At 39.1% G+C, this 19,491-nt stretch overlaps 1 protein-coding gene across 1 annotated transcript in view; it reads right to left on the reverse strand.

Annotated features, from left to right (window-relative positions):
- The window catches only part of GPC3 (glypican 3), a 426,709-nt gene that overhangs the window by 198,481 nt on the left and 208,737 nt on the right, over positions 1-19,491 (reverse strand). Inside the window, exon 3 of the mRNA XM_061177875.1 lies at positions 11,812-12,506. Within this exon, the coding sequence (XP_061033858.1) occupies positions 11,812-12,506 (695 nt within the window). The remainder of the gene's footprint in view (positions 1-11,811; positions 12,507-19,491) is intronic.

The raw sequence follows: 19,491 nt of genomic DNA on the forward strand, positions 1-19,491 counted from the left end.
AAATTAATTAATTAATTAAAAAAAAAAAAGTTAAAACACACACACAAAAAAAAGACCCAAGGCAGCCAAAACTAAAAATAAATAAAATAAATTAAAATTAAAAAAAGAATTGTTAAGGGGCATGGGACAGTTGAGTAAATCAGAAACTCAGTTAACTATGGAACTCCTTTCCCTGTTTGGAAAGAGATCATTACAGGGTTTTATGCATAATAAGAAAGCCACAGAGCTTGGTATTTCAGCGTTCTTTGGATTTCTGATCTGAAAGGGGGAAAACTTAAGTGCCATATATCTTTTAAAGTATCTTTTAAACCTAAGCTTATCAAAAATAGATTTTTTTTGAAAAAAAGGTAAATGGAATAGACCCTGATCCTAGGGGAAGCCTGACCTCTAAACAGATTTAGAAAAATCTCATTAGGATTAATACAAGCATGAGGAAAAGCGGGGAATAAAAGGTAAGTCTATTGGAAGTTTCCATGCTGTTCTCAAGGCCACATATAGGAAACAGGATGAATGATACCAGAGAGCAGGCAGGAATGAAAGAGCCTTAGCAATTCCCGGGCTCCACATTCTACCTCATTTCTACCAACGAAGTCGGCTTGTGCCCACCTGCAGAGGGAGCCAGGCTCCACTCACACACTCTAAGGCCGGGTGTGGCCCTGGGCAAGAGATGACCCTCAGAAGCCCCTGCAGTAGGAAGCGGCTGAGGTGGCCTTGTAGCTGGCACCTACTTCCAAGTCTCTCTGCCTCAGTCCTTTAACCTGGAAAATGGTACTAATGATAATTCTTCCTTCCTTATCAGGATTGTCAGAAACATTAAATGAGTTAATCCATGTAAAGGGCTTAGAACTGTGTGTGGCACATAGCAAGTGCTTAATAAATAATCACTTTCATCGTCATTCTCTTCTTCATTGTACAAATTAAGTTGCTTTTCCAAGGCCACTATCCTGCGGTAGCACAAGGCAGAGACCCTATGTGAATATTCTGATTCCTGAACTGATGTTATTTCCACCGCACGATGCACAGCAGGTGATTTCAAAAGCACCGAAAGGGCCCTCATACATTTCCCCCTACAACTGTGTCGCTGTGACTGAGATCTCCATCCTTGATAACCCTTTTGAAGAGTTTTCTGGTGATATAAAATTTTGTTAAGTGAAGTGAGTTTGTCGCAGGAGAGGGAACATATTAGAGACGTAGCAGAGGCAGAAATGGACTTCCTGTGATGACTAAACCATGATCAAACACCATCATTTTAAACCGAATGCAGGGTCTGAATGAACAAGACACTGAGCAAGGTATAATTTTGAAGGGGAGGGAGAAGGGATAGGCTTGGAAGAGAGGTTAGTCAGAGGTGGAGGCCGGGCAGCTGGAAAAAAAGGGCAGAAGTCTTTCAAGAGAGCTTCGAGGACTTCCTTCACAAACACTGTGCTCTTAGGTTTCATCCCATGAACCTGAGCCTTGAACTTAGATCTGATTATTCATAATTTTCTAGAAGCATAAGAGCAACCTGCACCCAGAACTCAGAGACATGTATATGCTGACAAGGTGATTTCCGTGCCACATCAATTTCTCCTTCAGCTCTACTTCATGAGATTTAATGATAAAAATAATTCACAGCGTAGGCTTGAGTTAGAAAAAGAAGGGTTCATCTATTAACTATACAAGAATACCAAGAACGACTTTTAAAAATCATACACATAATTTTTTTATTTGGAAAAAAAAAGATACCACGTTAACTTCAAGCAGTCCTTGGGCTGCATATTTTATGAGGTTTATTTGTACTGCATATCTGTGATGGGCTCTATTTGTGGTTGAAAGTACAAACATACTGATTACAATCACTCTTTCCTACATTTAGGAACAAAATTAATTATCTGCAAAAAGCAGAAAGGCTTAGATAGACTCTCAGTCAGTAAATGATAATAGCACCCAAATATAATGACTCCGTTTCCTACTTTATCTGTTTTAGGCATTCTGAGTGGAATGAAAAAAGGAAAAATTAATTCACTTTCTGAATGTTCTTCAGAAAGGATTTGAATTTGGGTAATAAGAAGTCAGTATCAACCCTCCCCCACTTCCCACGCCCCCATATAAAATATGAAAGCAGCCTTGCTGGATTATGCACTTCCCAAAGGGACATTTTTTTTGCCTTCTAGCTTCCTGTACTACTTTTATTCGTTTTTGTTTTATTTTCTATAGTAATTTATTGGAATGAGGTATATTTTTGGATGTATACAATTCACCCATTTCAAGTGTACAATTTAATGGTTTTTACTAAATTTACCAAGTTGTGCAACGATCATGACAAACCAGTTTTGCAACATTTTCATCTCCCCAGTAAGATCCCTCATGCCCATTCCAGCACTGTTTTTGAGAAGTCTGATGCATTCTGAAGCCCAATCCCCAAAGGGACATTTTAAAAGGACATTAAGAAGTCTGTACCTTCACCAAAACAAAGGTTACTTGTCTTACCCTATTAACAGGCCCCCCAATAAGGAAAGGAATGGCCAACAGTGAGACCTAGAACAGTACCCAGTACCAGGACTCAGAAAGTTGTGCCTGCTCGTGATGATGAAAGTTTGTGTTTTATCTTACAAAGGCTGTAACACACTGGAAGAAATCTGCACCAAATTCTCTCATCTTGGCCTTTTGTGAAATTCTTCATTACAGCAAATATTCTAACTACCCCCTCCCTGGAAGAAATTACTGTACACAGTGTGACTTCATTTAAAAATGCTTCTGTGAGCTGGGACGAAGTGAGAGAGTGGCATGGACATACATACACTACCAAATGTAAAATGGATGGCTAGTGGGAAGCAGCCGCATAGCACAGGGAGATCAGCTCGGTGCTTTGTGACCACCTAGAGGGGTGGGATAGGGAGGGTGGGAGGGAGACGCAAGAGGGAGAGGATATGGGGCTATATGTATACATATAGCTGATTCACTTTGTTGTTCGGCAGAAACGCAACACTGTAAAGCAATTATACTCCAATAAAGATGTGGGGGAAAAAAGAAACTAAAAAACAAAAATAAACATCTGTGATGTTCAAAATATGTGCTCAAGTTTTAACGTGGGGTTAGGGTTAGGACTGCCTTTTAAGAAACGGGCCAACTAGAAAACATTTTCTGCCAGAGACCTGAGCAAGACAGCAAAATGCAGAGGTATAAGAGGTTAGTGAACCAAGGCCACTGTGGCGCTACTGTGAGTGAAGGATGTAGCACTACAGTTGCCAAGAGTAACCTTATTCCGAGTGGGTAAAAAGGAAATCAGAGGAGTCACACTGCATACGTGACTCCATGTTTTCGGAGGCGTTTTAGGTTTTGCAATAAAAAACAAAGCAAGTATTCAGGGGCTTTTCTGCCCTCGCCAGATAGAGGCTGCTTTCCCTCTGCTCTGATTCCCTGGCCACTCAACATTAAAAAGGCATTTTGGACTTCCTCATTCTCGTCCTGGGAGCACAAGTTTTCTCAGAATATCAGGTCATGGGGAAGGCCTTCCTGGACTTCTGCCCACTTGGATGAATATTCCTGACTTTCTAACCTTTCTGAATATACTCTGAGCACAAATCAGTCCTCCACGTCACTCCCAACAGACATGGATAAGCATCTGCTTACTACTCTGTGGTTATCACTTGCTTCATCTTAGAATTGCAGTAAAAGAGAAAACTATCAGCCAAGCTACTTAGCAATACAAAACCCCCAACCCCAGAGCCTGAACAAGCAAGAAAGGAAACAATAGCTTGGGGACCAAGAGAGAGAGCAATAGGTAGTAGCTGGAGGCCCAAAGTAGCAGTTTACTCCTAACCAGAGGCAACTAGTCAAGTGCTCCTTGTATACTTTTTAAAGTAGTTTCTGAAGAGCTGAGAAAACTGCCACCGTTCTTTTTTTTTTTAACATCTTTATTGGAGTATAACTGCTTTACAATGGTGTGTTAGTTTCTGCTGTATAACAAAGTGAATCAGCTATACATATACACATGTTCCCGTATCTCCTCCCTCTTGTTCTATCTTTGGATGTGCCTTCTGCTACCCTCCGACAGGTGGGACATAGCCCAGCCTTTTGACCAACCAGTCAGGGCTGAGCTAAGTGTCTTTCACTAACTTCTTATTTTCTTGCCTGATCCTCCAAAAGCATCATGAACTTGAGAGGTCTTTGCAGCCATCCAAGGTTGGGGAATCACACGTTGCAAGACAGTTTTCCGTGGGTCTCTTGTGTTTCTGCATGTCTTATTAACAGAGGCACTTTACCCCCCAGACTGTCTTTATCAAGTACCTTTGTATAGTGAATAGTCTTGGAAGACAGTGAGAGTGTCGCCCTTCAGAGAAAAGAACGAGCACTCTTACTACCTATTATAAAAGATTTGAGTTCCCTAAGCTCAAGGCTCCTCTCTTGTAATGCAACTCACTGTGTGTGTAGGAGTCATCTGGTCCTCTTTGCCTTTCCCCGTGGGAACTGGGGCTTGGGGAACTGGCACAAATGCTGATACTCTGGCTACTGCTATCGCTGTGAGAAGTAAACTGTCCTGCATCTCTGAGCCAGGAATCTCCCGTCTTTATCCAGCATCCATGAAACTGTGGCCAGGTAACTTATTAGTTTGCAGTTAGGGTAAAAATCTCAGATGTTTCACAGTTCTTGAGGACATTTTCCTGCCACATCAGTCCAGAGACCACAGAAAGGAGGAAAAACTTCTTTCTAAAGATTCACAACATATAATCACGCTGACACTCTTGCCAAGGGAAAGGCAAGTAATTCTAGATTTATGAGGAGCCCATCTAATTCCCTAATATGACCCATAATATACATAATTTCAGGATGAAGCATTATAAAAAGCTTCCCTTGTGTGACCACTGTTTGAAACCTGTCCTAAAATTAACATTTAGTGCCTGAAAGTGAGGCCAATTTTTTCATTTGTATTCTTCTCATCATTAAGTAGGTAATCTATGTTTTAAAACTATATATTTTCCCCATGGGAATCACTAAAGTTATTTTTTTTGTGAACGAAAAAAAAGATGGCAGCCTGTAAACATTTTTGTCTTTCTAGAAATGGACCTCATGCAAATAAAGTTGCCTACCACAGTTCTAGATGCTGACCTGCAGACAGTAATTAGGTAGTTAGCCATTTACTTGTTTTTATCACTTTGAAATCACTTGGTACTGAAAACAGCTTGTATGAATTCAGACAAGGTATCTATCCCTATAGGAGACTAAAAAATGAAAGTCCAAAGTGATAGCATGAGGAGAAAAACACTGACATTCTGACACCTGAGAAATAACCTCAGCCTTCAAAAGCAGAGAGGAAGGTAGGGCTAATCTTGGAAATTCTGATGAGTTACAGTCACTCACACAGACAGCAAAATATAAGAATTTGACAGAGTGAATTATTATTGAGGATCAACAGAGAATCTTCCCCAGAGCTATTGATTTCACTGAAGATATCTTCAGAAATTCTACCAAAGGAAATGGATGTGCTTGGATATCAGAATATGTTAGGTTCTCAGTAGGCAATGTTACTACTAAGGAAACTCCATAATGGAGACCTGGATGTACTAAGGTCCAGAATCAAAGGCAAATGCATTAAAAACTATCTGTTGGTCCAACAGGCAGATTCCAAACATTGCAACTGGAAGAAAACCTATACCTTACCACTGGCACGGTGCATAGAGATTCTAGGCAAAGTCATTTTACTGTGTGACTGGGTCTTCCTGATGGAAGGTCTTCCTACATAAACATTCCTTCCATTGATTCCATGATGGTCTTCCTACATAAACATTCCTTCTTCCCCTAGAAACTACTCTGTGCCTTTAAGTGTTGTGAAGACGAAAAATCTCATGCTTTTTAGTACTTCATTGGGAAATACTATAGCAAAAGTCTCCAAGGAGGGAGAATGAATTCAAAAACTGATTGTGAAGCTGGAAAAACAGTGGAGAGTAATACAGGATATTAAATAAGATAATAAAGACCCACTTAGCCTATGTTCAAGGAATGAAGATTCTGGTGAAAAGAGAGTGGAACTCTTTGAAAGAGCAATATGGAGTAATTATGAAAAGCATGAGCTTTGGGGTCAGATAGATCCAGCTTTGAATCCTAGCTCCGCTACCTACTGGCCAAGTGATCCCTGAGGACAGCAACAGTCAGGGTCATCTTTCCAGCCACTTCTTGTGCCCCCGGTGTCTATCAGTGGTTCCACAATTAGATGCTCACTAAATGTTCCCTGAAATGAATCCTATTTCAGATAGTGCTAAAATGAATATCACAATGAGGAAAGAAAGGGAGAAACAGTGAAGGTAGAAAAGGTTGCAATTTTGTACAACATTCAATGAAGCATACAACAAGTCAAGATAATGAAATTATGGGAGAGGAAGCACTAATGCCGAGAAGTTCTGAGATGAATCAATAAAGAACACGAGTACAAATGGAAAAATAAAAGTGCAAACAGCCATGCGAGGATATGTGAGCAATTACTTTGGGGGGATTGGAAAGAAAGTAAATGAAATCACAGAAAGTTTTGGGAAACTTTCTGGAATAGCAATAAACATCCAATATGCTGATTATTACTCATTTAATCAATGGATCTGAAATGTACAGTGGCTATGCATATAATTCACATATAGGGATATAGTAATTACAATCAAAGTGGTTTCAGAATAAGAATAATTGCATTTTAAAAAGAAGGTTGTAGCATTCAACAATTTGTGTGGTGTAACAACAATGTTGAAAGTATATGTATTGAAAACTGTACATATTTGTATTTGCCTCAAGGTATAAGATATGGAATTCAATAACGTGCTGATAAATTTAACAATGATACCCTCAAATACTACCCAAATGATACCCAAATACTATTTTTTTAAATAAATTTATTTATTTTTTGGCTGCGTTGGGTCTTCGTTGCTGCGCGCGGGCTTTCTCTAGTTGCAGCGAGAGGGGGCTACTCTTCGTTGCAGCGAGAGAGGGCTACTCTTCGTTGCAGCGCGTGGGCTTCTCATTGCGGTGGCTTCTCTTGTTGCAGAGCACGGGTTCTAGGCATGCAGGCTTCAGTAGTTGTGGTGTGCGGGCTCAGTAGTTGTGGCGCATGGGCTCAGTTGCTCCGCGGCATGTGGGATCTTCCCAGACCAGGGCTCAAACCCGTGTCCCCTGCCTTGGCAGGTGGATTCTTAACCACTGCGCCACCAGGGAAGTCCCCCAAATACTATTAAAGACCTACTCAGTACTCACTTGGGGCCATGATACTTAACCTAGTTCACAAAAGTAGATGAAGAATCAAGATGGATCTATTTACAGTCCCATAATTACTACTTTCTTGAACTTTTCAGTAAAAATTTTCTTTCTTTCCCTCCCTCTCCCCTCTCCTCTCTCTCTCTCACACACACACACACACACACACACACACACTCACATTTTCACATACTTGCTATTTTTGTTCACGTCTTTGGATTAAAATAACATTAAACATCTTGGCACTTAAAAACAAGTTTAAGAAAATCTCCTTATCTATTTGGCACTTAGAAAACTGCTGTAGAAAGAGTACTGCACTGGGGCTTAGTGAGTACCTGCCATGTGCCTCGAACTCTGCCAGGTACTTTGAACCTATCATTTCAGTGAATCCCCACATATCAACCCCATTTGATAGATGAAGAGTGCACGGTCACAGCTTTGCCGTTAACTGTCATTCACTTGCAACCTCTGGGCCTTACCTTGTCTTCTAAACAAGGTGGCTGGAGTTGCTTCCAAGGAAGTATCAGAATCAAATGGAGTACTTTTTAAGTGACAAATTCTCTGGCCTCTCCACAGACCTACGGTAACAGAATCCTCGGGGGGAGGGGGGGAGGCTCCAGGTGATGAGCCGAGCGTGAGAACCACATGCTTACCGCCTCCAGGTGACCGTCAGCAACAGCACCCTAACATTTGCTTGCATGCCTTCACTTGGTAGTCTGAAGAACCGAAGACCATCTTAGGGAAAACTAAAACACTAATAGGCCATAATTATAAAAAATTAACAGTGCCCCATTCATTTAGATAAGACCAAAATGTCCTTTGTGATCTGGGGTAGACGGTAGCCACCAAAACAGCTGAACAAAGTCCCTGCATGGCAGACCTCGTGGCATGGCTGATAGCTAGCTAAAAAGGCTGTCCCAAACAGAGCTCTGGAAGAGCCTATTTTCGAAGAGGTCTCTCACCACAACTTAACCTCGAGCCGAACTGACAGGCTCTCACACTCTATCACAGCAGGAAGGCGAAGGTGCTACAGCAGAATCTCATTAATGCTTTAGTTTTCAATCAGCTTTGGCTTTGGGGCATTCTGTGGTTTTGTTAACAGGAATAGAGTTCTGCAGTCCACTCAGCCCTCACTTCCCCTCAGCCCCCATAGATGGCCCAGCCCCCTTCTGGCCCATACACAGTATAGCTGGGTCACACCTGGCCAATGATTCCCCGCCCCCGCCATTCGGTATATATTACTTAGGGCTGGCGATCATAAAACAGTAACAAGGCAGAGTTTACATATGCTTTCTGTTCTAGTTTAGGCGTTCCCCGGGGAAGGCAGACTTGACGCTTTCATCACCAGCTGGGAGCTGGGAGCAGTCAGGCCCTTAACGGCCAAAACAGAAAGGGACTGCATCACTGAGCGCCTCTTGACAGCCAAGGCCTTACTTCCTGAATGATAATGACATGAAATGTACTCCCTCTGTGCGCGTGCGCGTGCACACACACAAACGGGCACATGTGCACCTAAAATACAGCAGGTTTGGCATCCCAAAACAGCTATTCAATTTAAGTTCATGATGTCTTTGCAAAATCCTAATGGAGCTTTTAGAGTGAAAGTCTGGGATGGGGTGTGGTGGAAAGAGTGCTAGACTGTAGCGGCAGAAGACCTTGGACTCTACTTCTGGCTCTTCCACTAATTATATAACTTTGGGCAAGACTCCCTGAACTTTTACTTCATTTGTAAATCAGTGGGACTAGACTAATTTCCTACGGCCTTTCTAACATTCACATTATAGTGAGATGTTCACTGTGGTGAAACTTATTCAGTTACATGTCTGTCTGTCAACGAAGCTAAACTGACCTTTTAAAGACTTAAGAACTATGTCTTGGGTAACTGAGTACCCAGTACCTGGCAAAGTGCCACGAACAGAGCAGATGCTTAATAAATGTTTACTAAACAGACCTTCATGTCTAGAGCCTGATCAAAATAGTGGACTTAATCCCTTACCAGCTCCCCACCCTATTTTTCTGTGTTGAAAAGCACTAGAGGAGAATACATGTTTTCAAGACGTTGCTGTCAAGTGACCAATATCAGAGGCAAACTTTAAACGCTCCCATACCCTGTCTTTAATGTTATCTCCTTATTTTTCCTCTTATTGAAGACATTTCCACACCCCTGGCACTCTTGCTCTGTGTCTGACACATAGTGGGCCCTCAATCAATTTCAGGTGAATGAACATACGAATGTACTGACTTTTCTTTTTTCTAGTTCTGTGAGATTTACTTTTGTATAAGGCCCTAGAATCTGGCCTTCAATTAGAAAGCAATCAAAGGAATAATTAGCCGCTGAAGAACACTATCGTTAGGACATTTCTGTTAATTTTACTATAAAATATTTTCTCAGCAAATGTGTTTTAAACGGCTAACATTGTGAATGGGGCAATTAGAGCAGTTCCATAAGTAGCCATCCTGTGGGTTGCATCATTTTTGTCCTCCTTTCTAGCTTAATTCACCAAAGAAACCAATTACCCCTATCGTTTTGTACTTCCAGAGTTTAAAGACAGGGCTAAATGGCCCAATCTGCCCTCCACATTCTGGGTAAGCAATGGTTCGGAGTACACAGTAGTTGCGCTATACAGAAGATAAGAGCATGAATCGAGCAAGGCAACAAGCCAGGGTTGGAATCCCAGTTCCCCCACCTCTATTTAACTAGCTTTGACGTTTGGGCAAGATATTTAAGCCCTCTAAGCTTCATTTACTCCTGTGTAAAATGGGGATAATATTATATTAGGACCTATCCCATGGATTACTAAGAAATAATATTATGTAAACTGGCCAGCAGAGCACCTCAAATGTGGTAGGAGCTCAACAAGGGTAGTGTATTATACTATTCTGCCACGTCCTTCTACAAAGCTGGCAACATTCAGGAATCAGTCACCATCACCTTAGTGAGATCTGGCTGGTAGCTCTTGGCTGTGTGTTCTGCTCTGTATTGAAAAGTGTGTGCATCCTGTGGTTCTGAATGTGTGCACCCTAGCTTAGCAGGTACAATGTAACTAACATTGTCTGACTGAAACCGATCAAGCTTCTGCCTCACAAAACTGTCCCACCCCCATCACAAATCCTATCAGCCTTACACTGGTATAAATCAAGGCTGCAAAAACAACTGTTGGAAAACATGAACGTTTTGCCTCACCTGTGTTCTTGTGTAGGTTTAGTTAGTGGGGTCCAGCTGGGTCTCCTATGTTTAAAGTCACTACTCAAAATGCAACTCAAAACTACAATGAGGTACCATCTCACACCAGTCAGAATGACCATCCATTAAAAACTCTACAAATAACAAATGCTAAAGAGGCTGTGGAGAAAAGGGAACCCCCCTACACTGTTGTTGGGAATGTAAATCGGTGCAGCCACTATGGAAAACAGTATGGAGGTTCCTTAAAAAAACTAAAAATAGAGCTACCATATGACCCAGCAATCTCGATCCTGGGCATACATCCGGAAAAAAACTATAATTCAAAAAGATACATGCACCCCTATGTTCATGGCAGCACTATTTATAATAAGCAAGACATGGAAACAACCTAAACGTCCATCAACAGATGAATGGATAAAGAAGATGTGGTATATACATACAATGGAATATCACTCAGCCAAAAAGAAGAATGAAATAATGCCATTTGCAGCAACATGGATGGACCTAGAGATTATCATACTAGTTAAGTCAGACAGAGAAAGACAAATACCATATATCACTTATATGTGGAACCTAAAATATGACACAGATGAACTTATTTACGAAACAGAAACAGACTCACAGACATAGAGAACAGACTTGTGGTTGCCAAGGGGGAGGCGGGGAGGGGAGGGAAGGATTGGGAGTTTGGAATTAGCAGATGCAAACTATTATATATATGTACAACTGAATCACTTTGCTGTATACCAGAAACTAACATAACATTGTAAATCAACTATACTTTGATAAAATAAATTTAAAAAATAAAGTCACTACTCAAAATAGTAATGTGATATATACGATTAAGAGCACAAGAGTGAAATCACAATCAAAGAAAGTGGTGATAACCTAATTAGAGGGATACCTGATCAACTTCTGAATCACGGCTTGGTCAAGTTACAGTTTCACTGAGCTTCAGTTTCCTCATTTACAAAATGGAGATAACAGCTCCTGCCTCACAGGGTTGTCATGCAGGTTGTGATAACTAACAACAGTGGTAATAATAGCTAATAATTACTGAAGAATTACCATGTACCAGGCACATGCTAAGTGCTTTAACACATGTTATTCCCTATGAAGAAGATATTCTTTTTATCCCTATTTTATGAATCAGCAATATGAGACTCATACAGATAAAATGATTCACCCAAGGTCCCACAGCAAGAAAGTGGGTGAAGCTAAAATTCAAAGCCAGGCATTAGGACTCCATAACCTGTGGACTTAATGTGCTGCCTAGCTTTGTGAGGTCATTCAGTCCCTCTATCATCCCCGCCCACTTTTTTTTCTCACTTCTCTCCATCAGCACCTGCTACTGGCCAGGCTGCCCTACCCCCAGTAGAATCCAATTCCTCTGAAAACTGTAGAACGGTACTCACAGTGGTGGTCAGTTTTCCTCCGTTCTTCTGGACATACTGGATGGAATCGTGGATCGTAGAAAAGAGACCAAGCAGTACATTCTCCATGTCATAGATTCTGTACATGCCATTCACCAGTTCTTCGAGAGACAGAATGTATTCTCTCCAGTACTTGTCAATCTCCACCACACCTGCCATACAGCCTTGCATAACCACATTGCAGTAGCCACCACACGGCTTAACCATCATCAGTCCCTGGCAGTAAGAGCAGTACCACATTCTGGTGAGCATTCGGCCACAGTCCTTACTGAACTTCAGGTGATCAGTTGTGTTGATCACTTCAATTCCGAGATTCAGGGCCTGGAGGAAGATCCTAGTGACTTGCAGTGACTTGGAAACCTGGGTCATAATAAGCTTGGGGAAATTCCCAAATACTTTCAGGTCACGCCTTGCCCCTCGGAGGCATTCATTGATGTCTAAGGTGGACTCCGGCAGGCCTGGGTTCATTAGCTGGGTATAGATGACTGGAAACAGGCTGTCAAACAATTCATTGACCATGTCATCCACATTGATGTCAGAACCCAGGATGTAGAGAGATACATCAGTGAAAAATTCACCCACAAACTCAAAAGCTTGTGGGGTCAGGCTCGGATAGTTGTTCTTGAACATGGCATTGGTGTAGTTCTTGGCATGGCGAACAACGATTTCAAAGGCCTCTGTAAAATAAGAGATAAAGAAATGCCCACAAATTAAAGCATGAAAATCCAGTGTGTAATTGAATTTGAGATTTCTCTCTTGCTGTGGTGATTAAGGTCCCATTTGCCTTAAATAATTGACTCATGTTTACTTCCGGCATTGCCTCTACTCCTGCAGCTGTTTGTTCCTATAAACCAATTTTCCTTTCTGAACATGAAGTCCAAACCCTGATGTGCACATAAATTCTTAAACACACAAATTATATTTCAAATGACAAAAGTCAGGATTCAGTTAACATTCTGGTCTCTGATAAAAATATTGATTAAAAATTGGCTAAATGAGAAGTTCTTTCTCTTTCTCACATTGAGTTATTCAGTTAAAAAGAAATTGTATTTCAAGACATTTCATTTTTAGACAGAGATAAATATTTGACAACAAACCATATACTATATAAACTCACATAGCAATTTAAGCCTGTTCATCCCTGGAGGAGAGGCAAGTTCTTAGCCAAGAATAAAAGCTATCACAAATTTCATCATGTAGGTAGATTTTCTCTAGATAACTTTAAAGGGAGCTATCTGACAGATTGACAGACCTGAAAGTGGAATTTATCCCCTAAACGGGTATCTGGATGGAAAAAAACAACACATGCACTTATGTATACATTCGATACTGAAAATAACACCTCTGGTATTTGCAAGCTGAACATCTGGAAGGATAACTGCTAAACTTCTTTGGTAAGTTCGGCTTCCACATGGCTTGGAAACCTTATCTACTCTACAGAGACTACGGGTTCAGGATTACATCTGCTGCCCCTACCCCTTGGCATAAGGCCTGATTAGTGTCATTGGTTTGAGAAAGAAAGTAATAATGTCACCATCCCATTTTCTCCAAACTGAAGCACTGCAGACACAATTTATCCCAAATAACCAGAGTCCCACATTTATATGAGAGAAAGGAAAAAACTGAAATAATAGATTTTTCAAAGAAATAAGACATAGTTTAAGAACAAACAAAAACAACCAAGTTTCCCAAGACATTTAAAGTTAACTTAGTAGTTTCTTTCCTTTCCTTCCAAAGAGCAAAGGTCCATGACAGATGTACCCCAAATGATGCTATTTCATGAGCCTTGAAAAATCAAATTATTACCACTTTCAGACTACTAGACAGACTGCATTCCAACAGCTCCTTGGGATCACTTAGCCAAACATCTCAGTCATCTGTGGCAGAAGTGAGCTCTAGGATGTACCACCACCATCTGCCCCAGATCCCTCACAAGGTAGAACGCGCTTGCTAGATTCTTCCCTTGGGTTTATGACATGCCCAGGAATGTTGAGCAGATGCCAGAGCAATTCTACTGGGTTTCCAAGCCCACTTGAGAAAGTTAATCTTCATTTTCATCAATTGCTAAGTGTTCATTTGTTACTTTTATTGTGTTTAGAACGTTAAGCAATTCTTAGAAAGTTTATCTATCTTATAACAATCTCTTCCTAACTCCACACACTTTATTTTCAATCCTTGAATCTAAAGATTGAATGAAGCCAAGAAATCGCCTAACCCAATACAAAGGACCAGTCAATTAATTCTTTAAAATCATCAGAAATTTGGAGATTAAAAACTCTTCGTTCATTTTAATTTCAGCTACCAATCATTTATTATATACTAGACCCTGTGCTAAGTACTAGGGGTATATAAGTGCTAGGTAGATGGAGATAAATAATACACCTTCCTTGTCTTAAAAGTACTCCCAAGCTATATGGTTTAGCATTTACAAAGCATTTCCAAGTATATTACGAGATCTACTTTTTACAGCAATCTTCTGAATTCGGTATTGAAATCCCCATTTTATAGGTGATGAAACTGAGGCTCAGCAGAATTTAAGCACTTTCCCAGGGTCACACAACTGCAAAGTAGAAGTAGTCAACTCAGACTAGTGTCTCCCGTCAACGGTTTCACTCTAGTTGCCCTCAGCCCTATAGCCAACACACACATCCTCAAAAATCTTTGAAAGTCAAGTTCATTTTTAAGCTCATTATTTTCCCATTGGCTTCTCCTCTCCAAATGGAAATGTACTGGAAGAAATTGCAGCCCAAAGACCAACAAAGCAGAGTTATATTTTCACCTTTGTCTTGGGACAGCATGAATTCAGAGAAGAAAGACTGCTGCTGAGATGCTACCCTGTGGATCTCAATCATCTAAGCTACCCTAAAATTAATTCTCTACAAGGCAAATTTCATCTCTAGCACAGTGCGTTTGTTCTCTAATGTGCAAGATATATGACAGTGAAATTCCATAGACTGTACTGCCATAACTTTTTTCTTAAGTTTCTGTTACTAGCACTGCTGGATCAATAGAAAAAGAAAATTACAAAAGATCATGAACTCTTCTCCAGAAAGAATAACAAGAACACATATTGCAGAGGGAAAGGGCTAGGGGTTCAAATGCTCACATGTGCTTCCGGCTCCAACTTTCACAGCTCAGAATCCACTTAGCACATCTCTGGGTTTTGCCCAACCCCCTTAATTCTGTATCATGGGACAACAGACCAAACCATAACCACTCAAGCAAAGGCTCCTTGGGGATTTATACGAACCAACACTAGGTGAAAAGTGATGCTCAGCTTGAGGTTGGCAACTTGAGGTTTTATGAAATGAAGCCAAGGGCTAGAATGGGCCAGGAAGTTCAGTTGATTGATTTTTTTTTTTTGGTCAGATAATAATGTACGCTTAAGCTAGGGGAGGTTTTCCTCTGCCTCTTTCCTGGGAAGAAGTCAAGCATTATATCCAGGAAAAGTTGGAACAATGTAAAATCAGAGATGTTACGAAAAATTTGGCACCAAACAGAAAATATTCTATTTTTAACAATATATAGAAAGATATATGATACAGATAAATAGATCTAATAAATTAATATTCATCCAAATATAGCAAGGTTTCTAGATTTATTGTTGCCCCCATCACTATTCTGGTCACCCCTATTTGGACACACTCTACTGTAATCAACTTCCTTCTTAAATTATGGTGCCCAAAAAGGGACACAACTCTCCAATATGGTTTGATATGTAAAGTGTGCAATCAGGCTATCACCTCTCTTTAAATGGTTCAGTAAGTTCTCCCCCATCCCAACCCAGGACATATATCCTATAACCGTAGCAAAATGACTGTCCTTAGTACTTGGTGCTGATGTTTCTTTACCCAGACCTAGACAGAAAGAAATGTGTTTTCATGGGCCTTTTCAGTAAAAGACTGGATTTTTTTTAAAAAGGAGAGTCTACTTGTAGTTGGAAGACAGGAATAAATGAACCATTGAGTTCCCTTCAAGCCCTTAAGAATAAAACAGTCCTTATAAAGGCTGGTTACTTTTTTCAAGGTAGTTTTTCCAGCATTGTAAGAATGGCAAATACTTCATAAGAACTTTTTAAATTCCTAGGATAAATGCCACACAATGGGTTGGACTCCAGTCTTTTTGTTTTCAAGCACAGGTACCTTAATGGAAGAAGAAAACTGACATTTATGAGACACCTGCAAAGTATATGCCGGGATCTGTAATGAACTTGCTCACATATGTCCTCTCATTTAAATTTAACATAAACATATGTATTTGGAATTATTTTTATTTGGTGAGGAAACTGAGGCTCAGACAGGTTAAGTGACTCATACAAGATAATATCTCTAGTTAAATGCCACGGCCTGAATTTGAGTGTAGGTCACTCTAACACCAATACTCTTGCTAATTCCACAACATGCTCCAGCCTTGAAAACTGGACATTGGGAGACTTCTGGTCTTGGCTACAACATGCAAAGAGCTTGGAAATTATCATTCCCATTCTCAACAACAAGATAATAGCTGAACAAACTGAAAATCAATGATTCTTCTTAGACCCATCAGGGAATTAAGGTCACAGGGCAAACTGCTACCCTGAAATCTGGAAAGAGAGGCAAATACAGAGAATAACAGCTGAGATCTGCTGGATCTCAGACACCTGCAGCGGACGCCACTGAAGCTATAAACTAGCTTAAAAATAACTATTATTAATATGTAAAGGACTCTAATGGAATAAGTGGACAATATACAAGAACATATGGATAATGTAAATACAGAGATAGAAATGCTAAGAAATACTGAAAGGAAATGCTAGTAATCAAAATCACAAACAGAAATGAAGTATGCTTTTCATGGGCTTATCAGCATACTTGAAACAAACAAGGTAAGAACTAGTGATCTTAAAGAAATGTCAGTAGAAACTTCTCAAACCACAATAGGGAGATTAAAAAAAAAGAACAAACAAACAAACAAAACACAGAAAAGAATATCCAAGAACTGTGGGACAAATTCAAAAGGTGTATAATATGTGTAATTGCAATTCCAGAAAAAGAAGAGAGAGAGAAGAGAGCAAAAGAAATACTTGAGAGAATGATGCCCAAAATTTCACAAAATTCATGATAGATAACATCCACAGGTCCAAGAAGCTCAGAGAATAACAAGCAGGTTGAATACCAAAATACCTACTCTTAGGCATATCATATTCAAACTGTAGAAAACCAAAGACAAAGAGAAAATCTTCTAAGAAGCCAGAGGAAGAAAAAAACCATCTTATCTATAGAGGAACAAGGATAAGAATTACATTGAATGTCTCATCAGAAATCATGCAAGGAAGAAGAGAGTAAATGAAATATTTTGCGTTGAAAGAAAAAAAAAAGACCTAGAATTCTATTTCCAGCAAAATTATCATCAAAAAGGAAAAGAGAAAGTCTTTCTCAGACAAACAAGAATGGAAGAAATTTGTCACCAGTAGACCTGGTTTGCAAAAAAAAATGTTAAAATATGTTTTTCAGGAAAAGTATATAAGCCAGAAAATCAGATCTACATGAAGAAAAGAAGAGCATCAGAGAAGGAATATATAAAGGTAAAATAAAACCTTTTCTTTTTTAAAAAATTGATTTAATATATAACTTTGTTCAAAGTAATAACAGCAATAATGTATTGGTGATTATAGCATATGGATAAGTAAAATGAATATTATAAGGTACCTGAACTACCAGTGAAACAATTGAGTGTAATTTGAATTTCAAAAAGAAGCATATGCTAAGAGGAATGGAATCATACATAAATGTTCAGTTAAAGCCACAGAAGACAGGAAAAGAGAGGAAGATTAAAAGCAACCAAAACAAAGAATATGTGCAATAAAGAGAAAGCAGTTTAAACATTATGAATATTAATCCAATTACATCACTAATCACTTTAAATGTGAATAGTTTAAATACACAAAGTAAAAGATAGAGACTATCAGAGTAAATATAAAAATAAGACCCAACTATAGATTGTCTACAGGTAGCACATCTTAAATATAAAGATACAGATAAAGGGATGAAGAAAGACTTATCATGCTAACACTAAGTAGAAAAAAAACTGGAATAGCCAAATTAATTTCAGACTAAGCACACTTTGGAAGAAGGAATATTATCAGGAATAAAAAAAGGGTGTTACAAAATGTTGAAGGGGTCAGTTCTCCAAAAAGACATAATCCTTATATATACAAACCCACAATTATAGTTGGAGACGTCAACACCCCTCTATCAGTAACTAATAAATCCATCAGGCAGAAAATTAGCAAGGGCATAGTTGAACCAAATAGCATCATCAATCAACTAGATCTAATTGACATGTATAGGATAATTCGTCCATCAACAGCAGAATGTACATTCTTCTCAAGCTCACCTGGAACATTCACCAAGATAGACCATATACTTGGCCATAAAATACACCTTAACAAATTTAAAAGCACAGAAATCATACAAAGAACGTTCTTAGACCACAATGAATTTAAATTGCAAGTCAATAACAGAAAGATAACAAGACAATATCCAATCATTTGCAAATTAAACAACACATTTCTACACAACGTATGGGACAAAAAAGAAGTCTTAAGAGAAATTTAAAAATATTTTTAACTAAATGAAAATGACCATACAACTTACCGAAATTGGTGTGATGTAGCAAAAGCAGTGCTTAGAGGGAAATTTGTAGCACTGAATGCTTATATTAGAAAAGGAAAAAAGATCTCAAATCAATAATCTAAGATTTCACCAAATGAAACTAGAGAATTAACAGCAATATAAACCTAAAGCAAGCAGAAGAAAAAAATAATAAAAAATTAGAGCAGAATTCAGTGAAATTGAAAACAAAAATCAACAGAGAAATCCAATGAAACAAAAAGCTAGTTCTTTGAAAAGATAAATAAAATTTAAAAATACCTAGCCAGGCTAATCAAGAAAAAAAAAGATAAGACACAATTTAGTAATATGAGAAATGAAAGAGGGGTCATTATTAATGATAATATGGATATTAAAAGGATAACATGAATATTATGAACAACTACATGCCCCAAAACTTGATTAAATTGATAAAATGCACCACCAATTCGTTAAAAGACAAAAACTATCAAAACTTACACAATGACAAACAGGTAATCTGAATTATCCTGTATTTATCAAAGAAACTGAATGATTAATTAATAAACTTCCAAAAGGAATGCAGGTCCAGATGGTTTCACAGGTGAATTCTTTCAAACATTTAAGGAAGAAAGAAGACCAATTCTCTACAATCTCTTCCAGAAAATAGAAGCAGAGAGAACATTTCCTAACTCATTCTATGAGACCATCATTACCCTAATACCAAAACCAGATGAAGGCATTACAAGAAAGGAAAGCTACAGACCAAGATCTCTCATGAATATAAATGCAAAAATCCACATCAATATATTAGTGAATCAAATACAACAATGTATAAAAAGACTCATACACCACGACCCAGTGGGTTTTATTCCAGATATGCAAGTCTGGTTCAACCTTCAAAAATCAGGTAATGTAATCCATCATATTAATGGGCTATAAAGAAGAAAAATCACATGATCATACCAATAGGTACAGAAAAAGCATTTGCCAAAACCCAACACCATTCATGATAAAAACTCTCAGCAAACTAGGAATAGGGGGGAACTTTCTC

This window comes from Eubalaena glacialis, chromosome X, assembly GCF_028564815.1.
Source record: "Eubalaena glacialis isolate mEubGla1 chromosome X, mEubGla1.1.hap2.+ XY, whole genome shotgun sequence".
Classification (NCBI taxonomy): Eukaryota; Metazoa; Chordata; class Mammalia; order Artiodactyla; family Balaenidae; genus Eubalaena; species Eubalaena glacialis.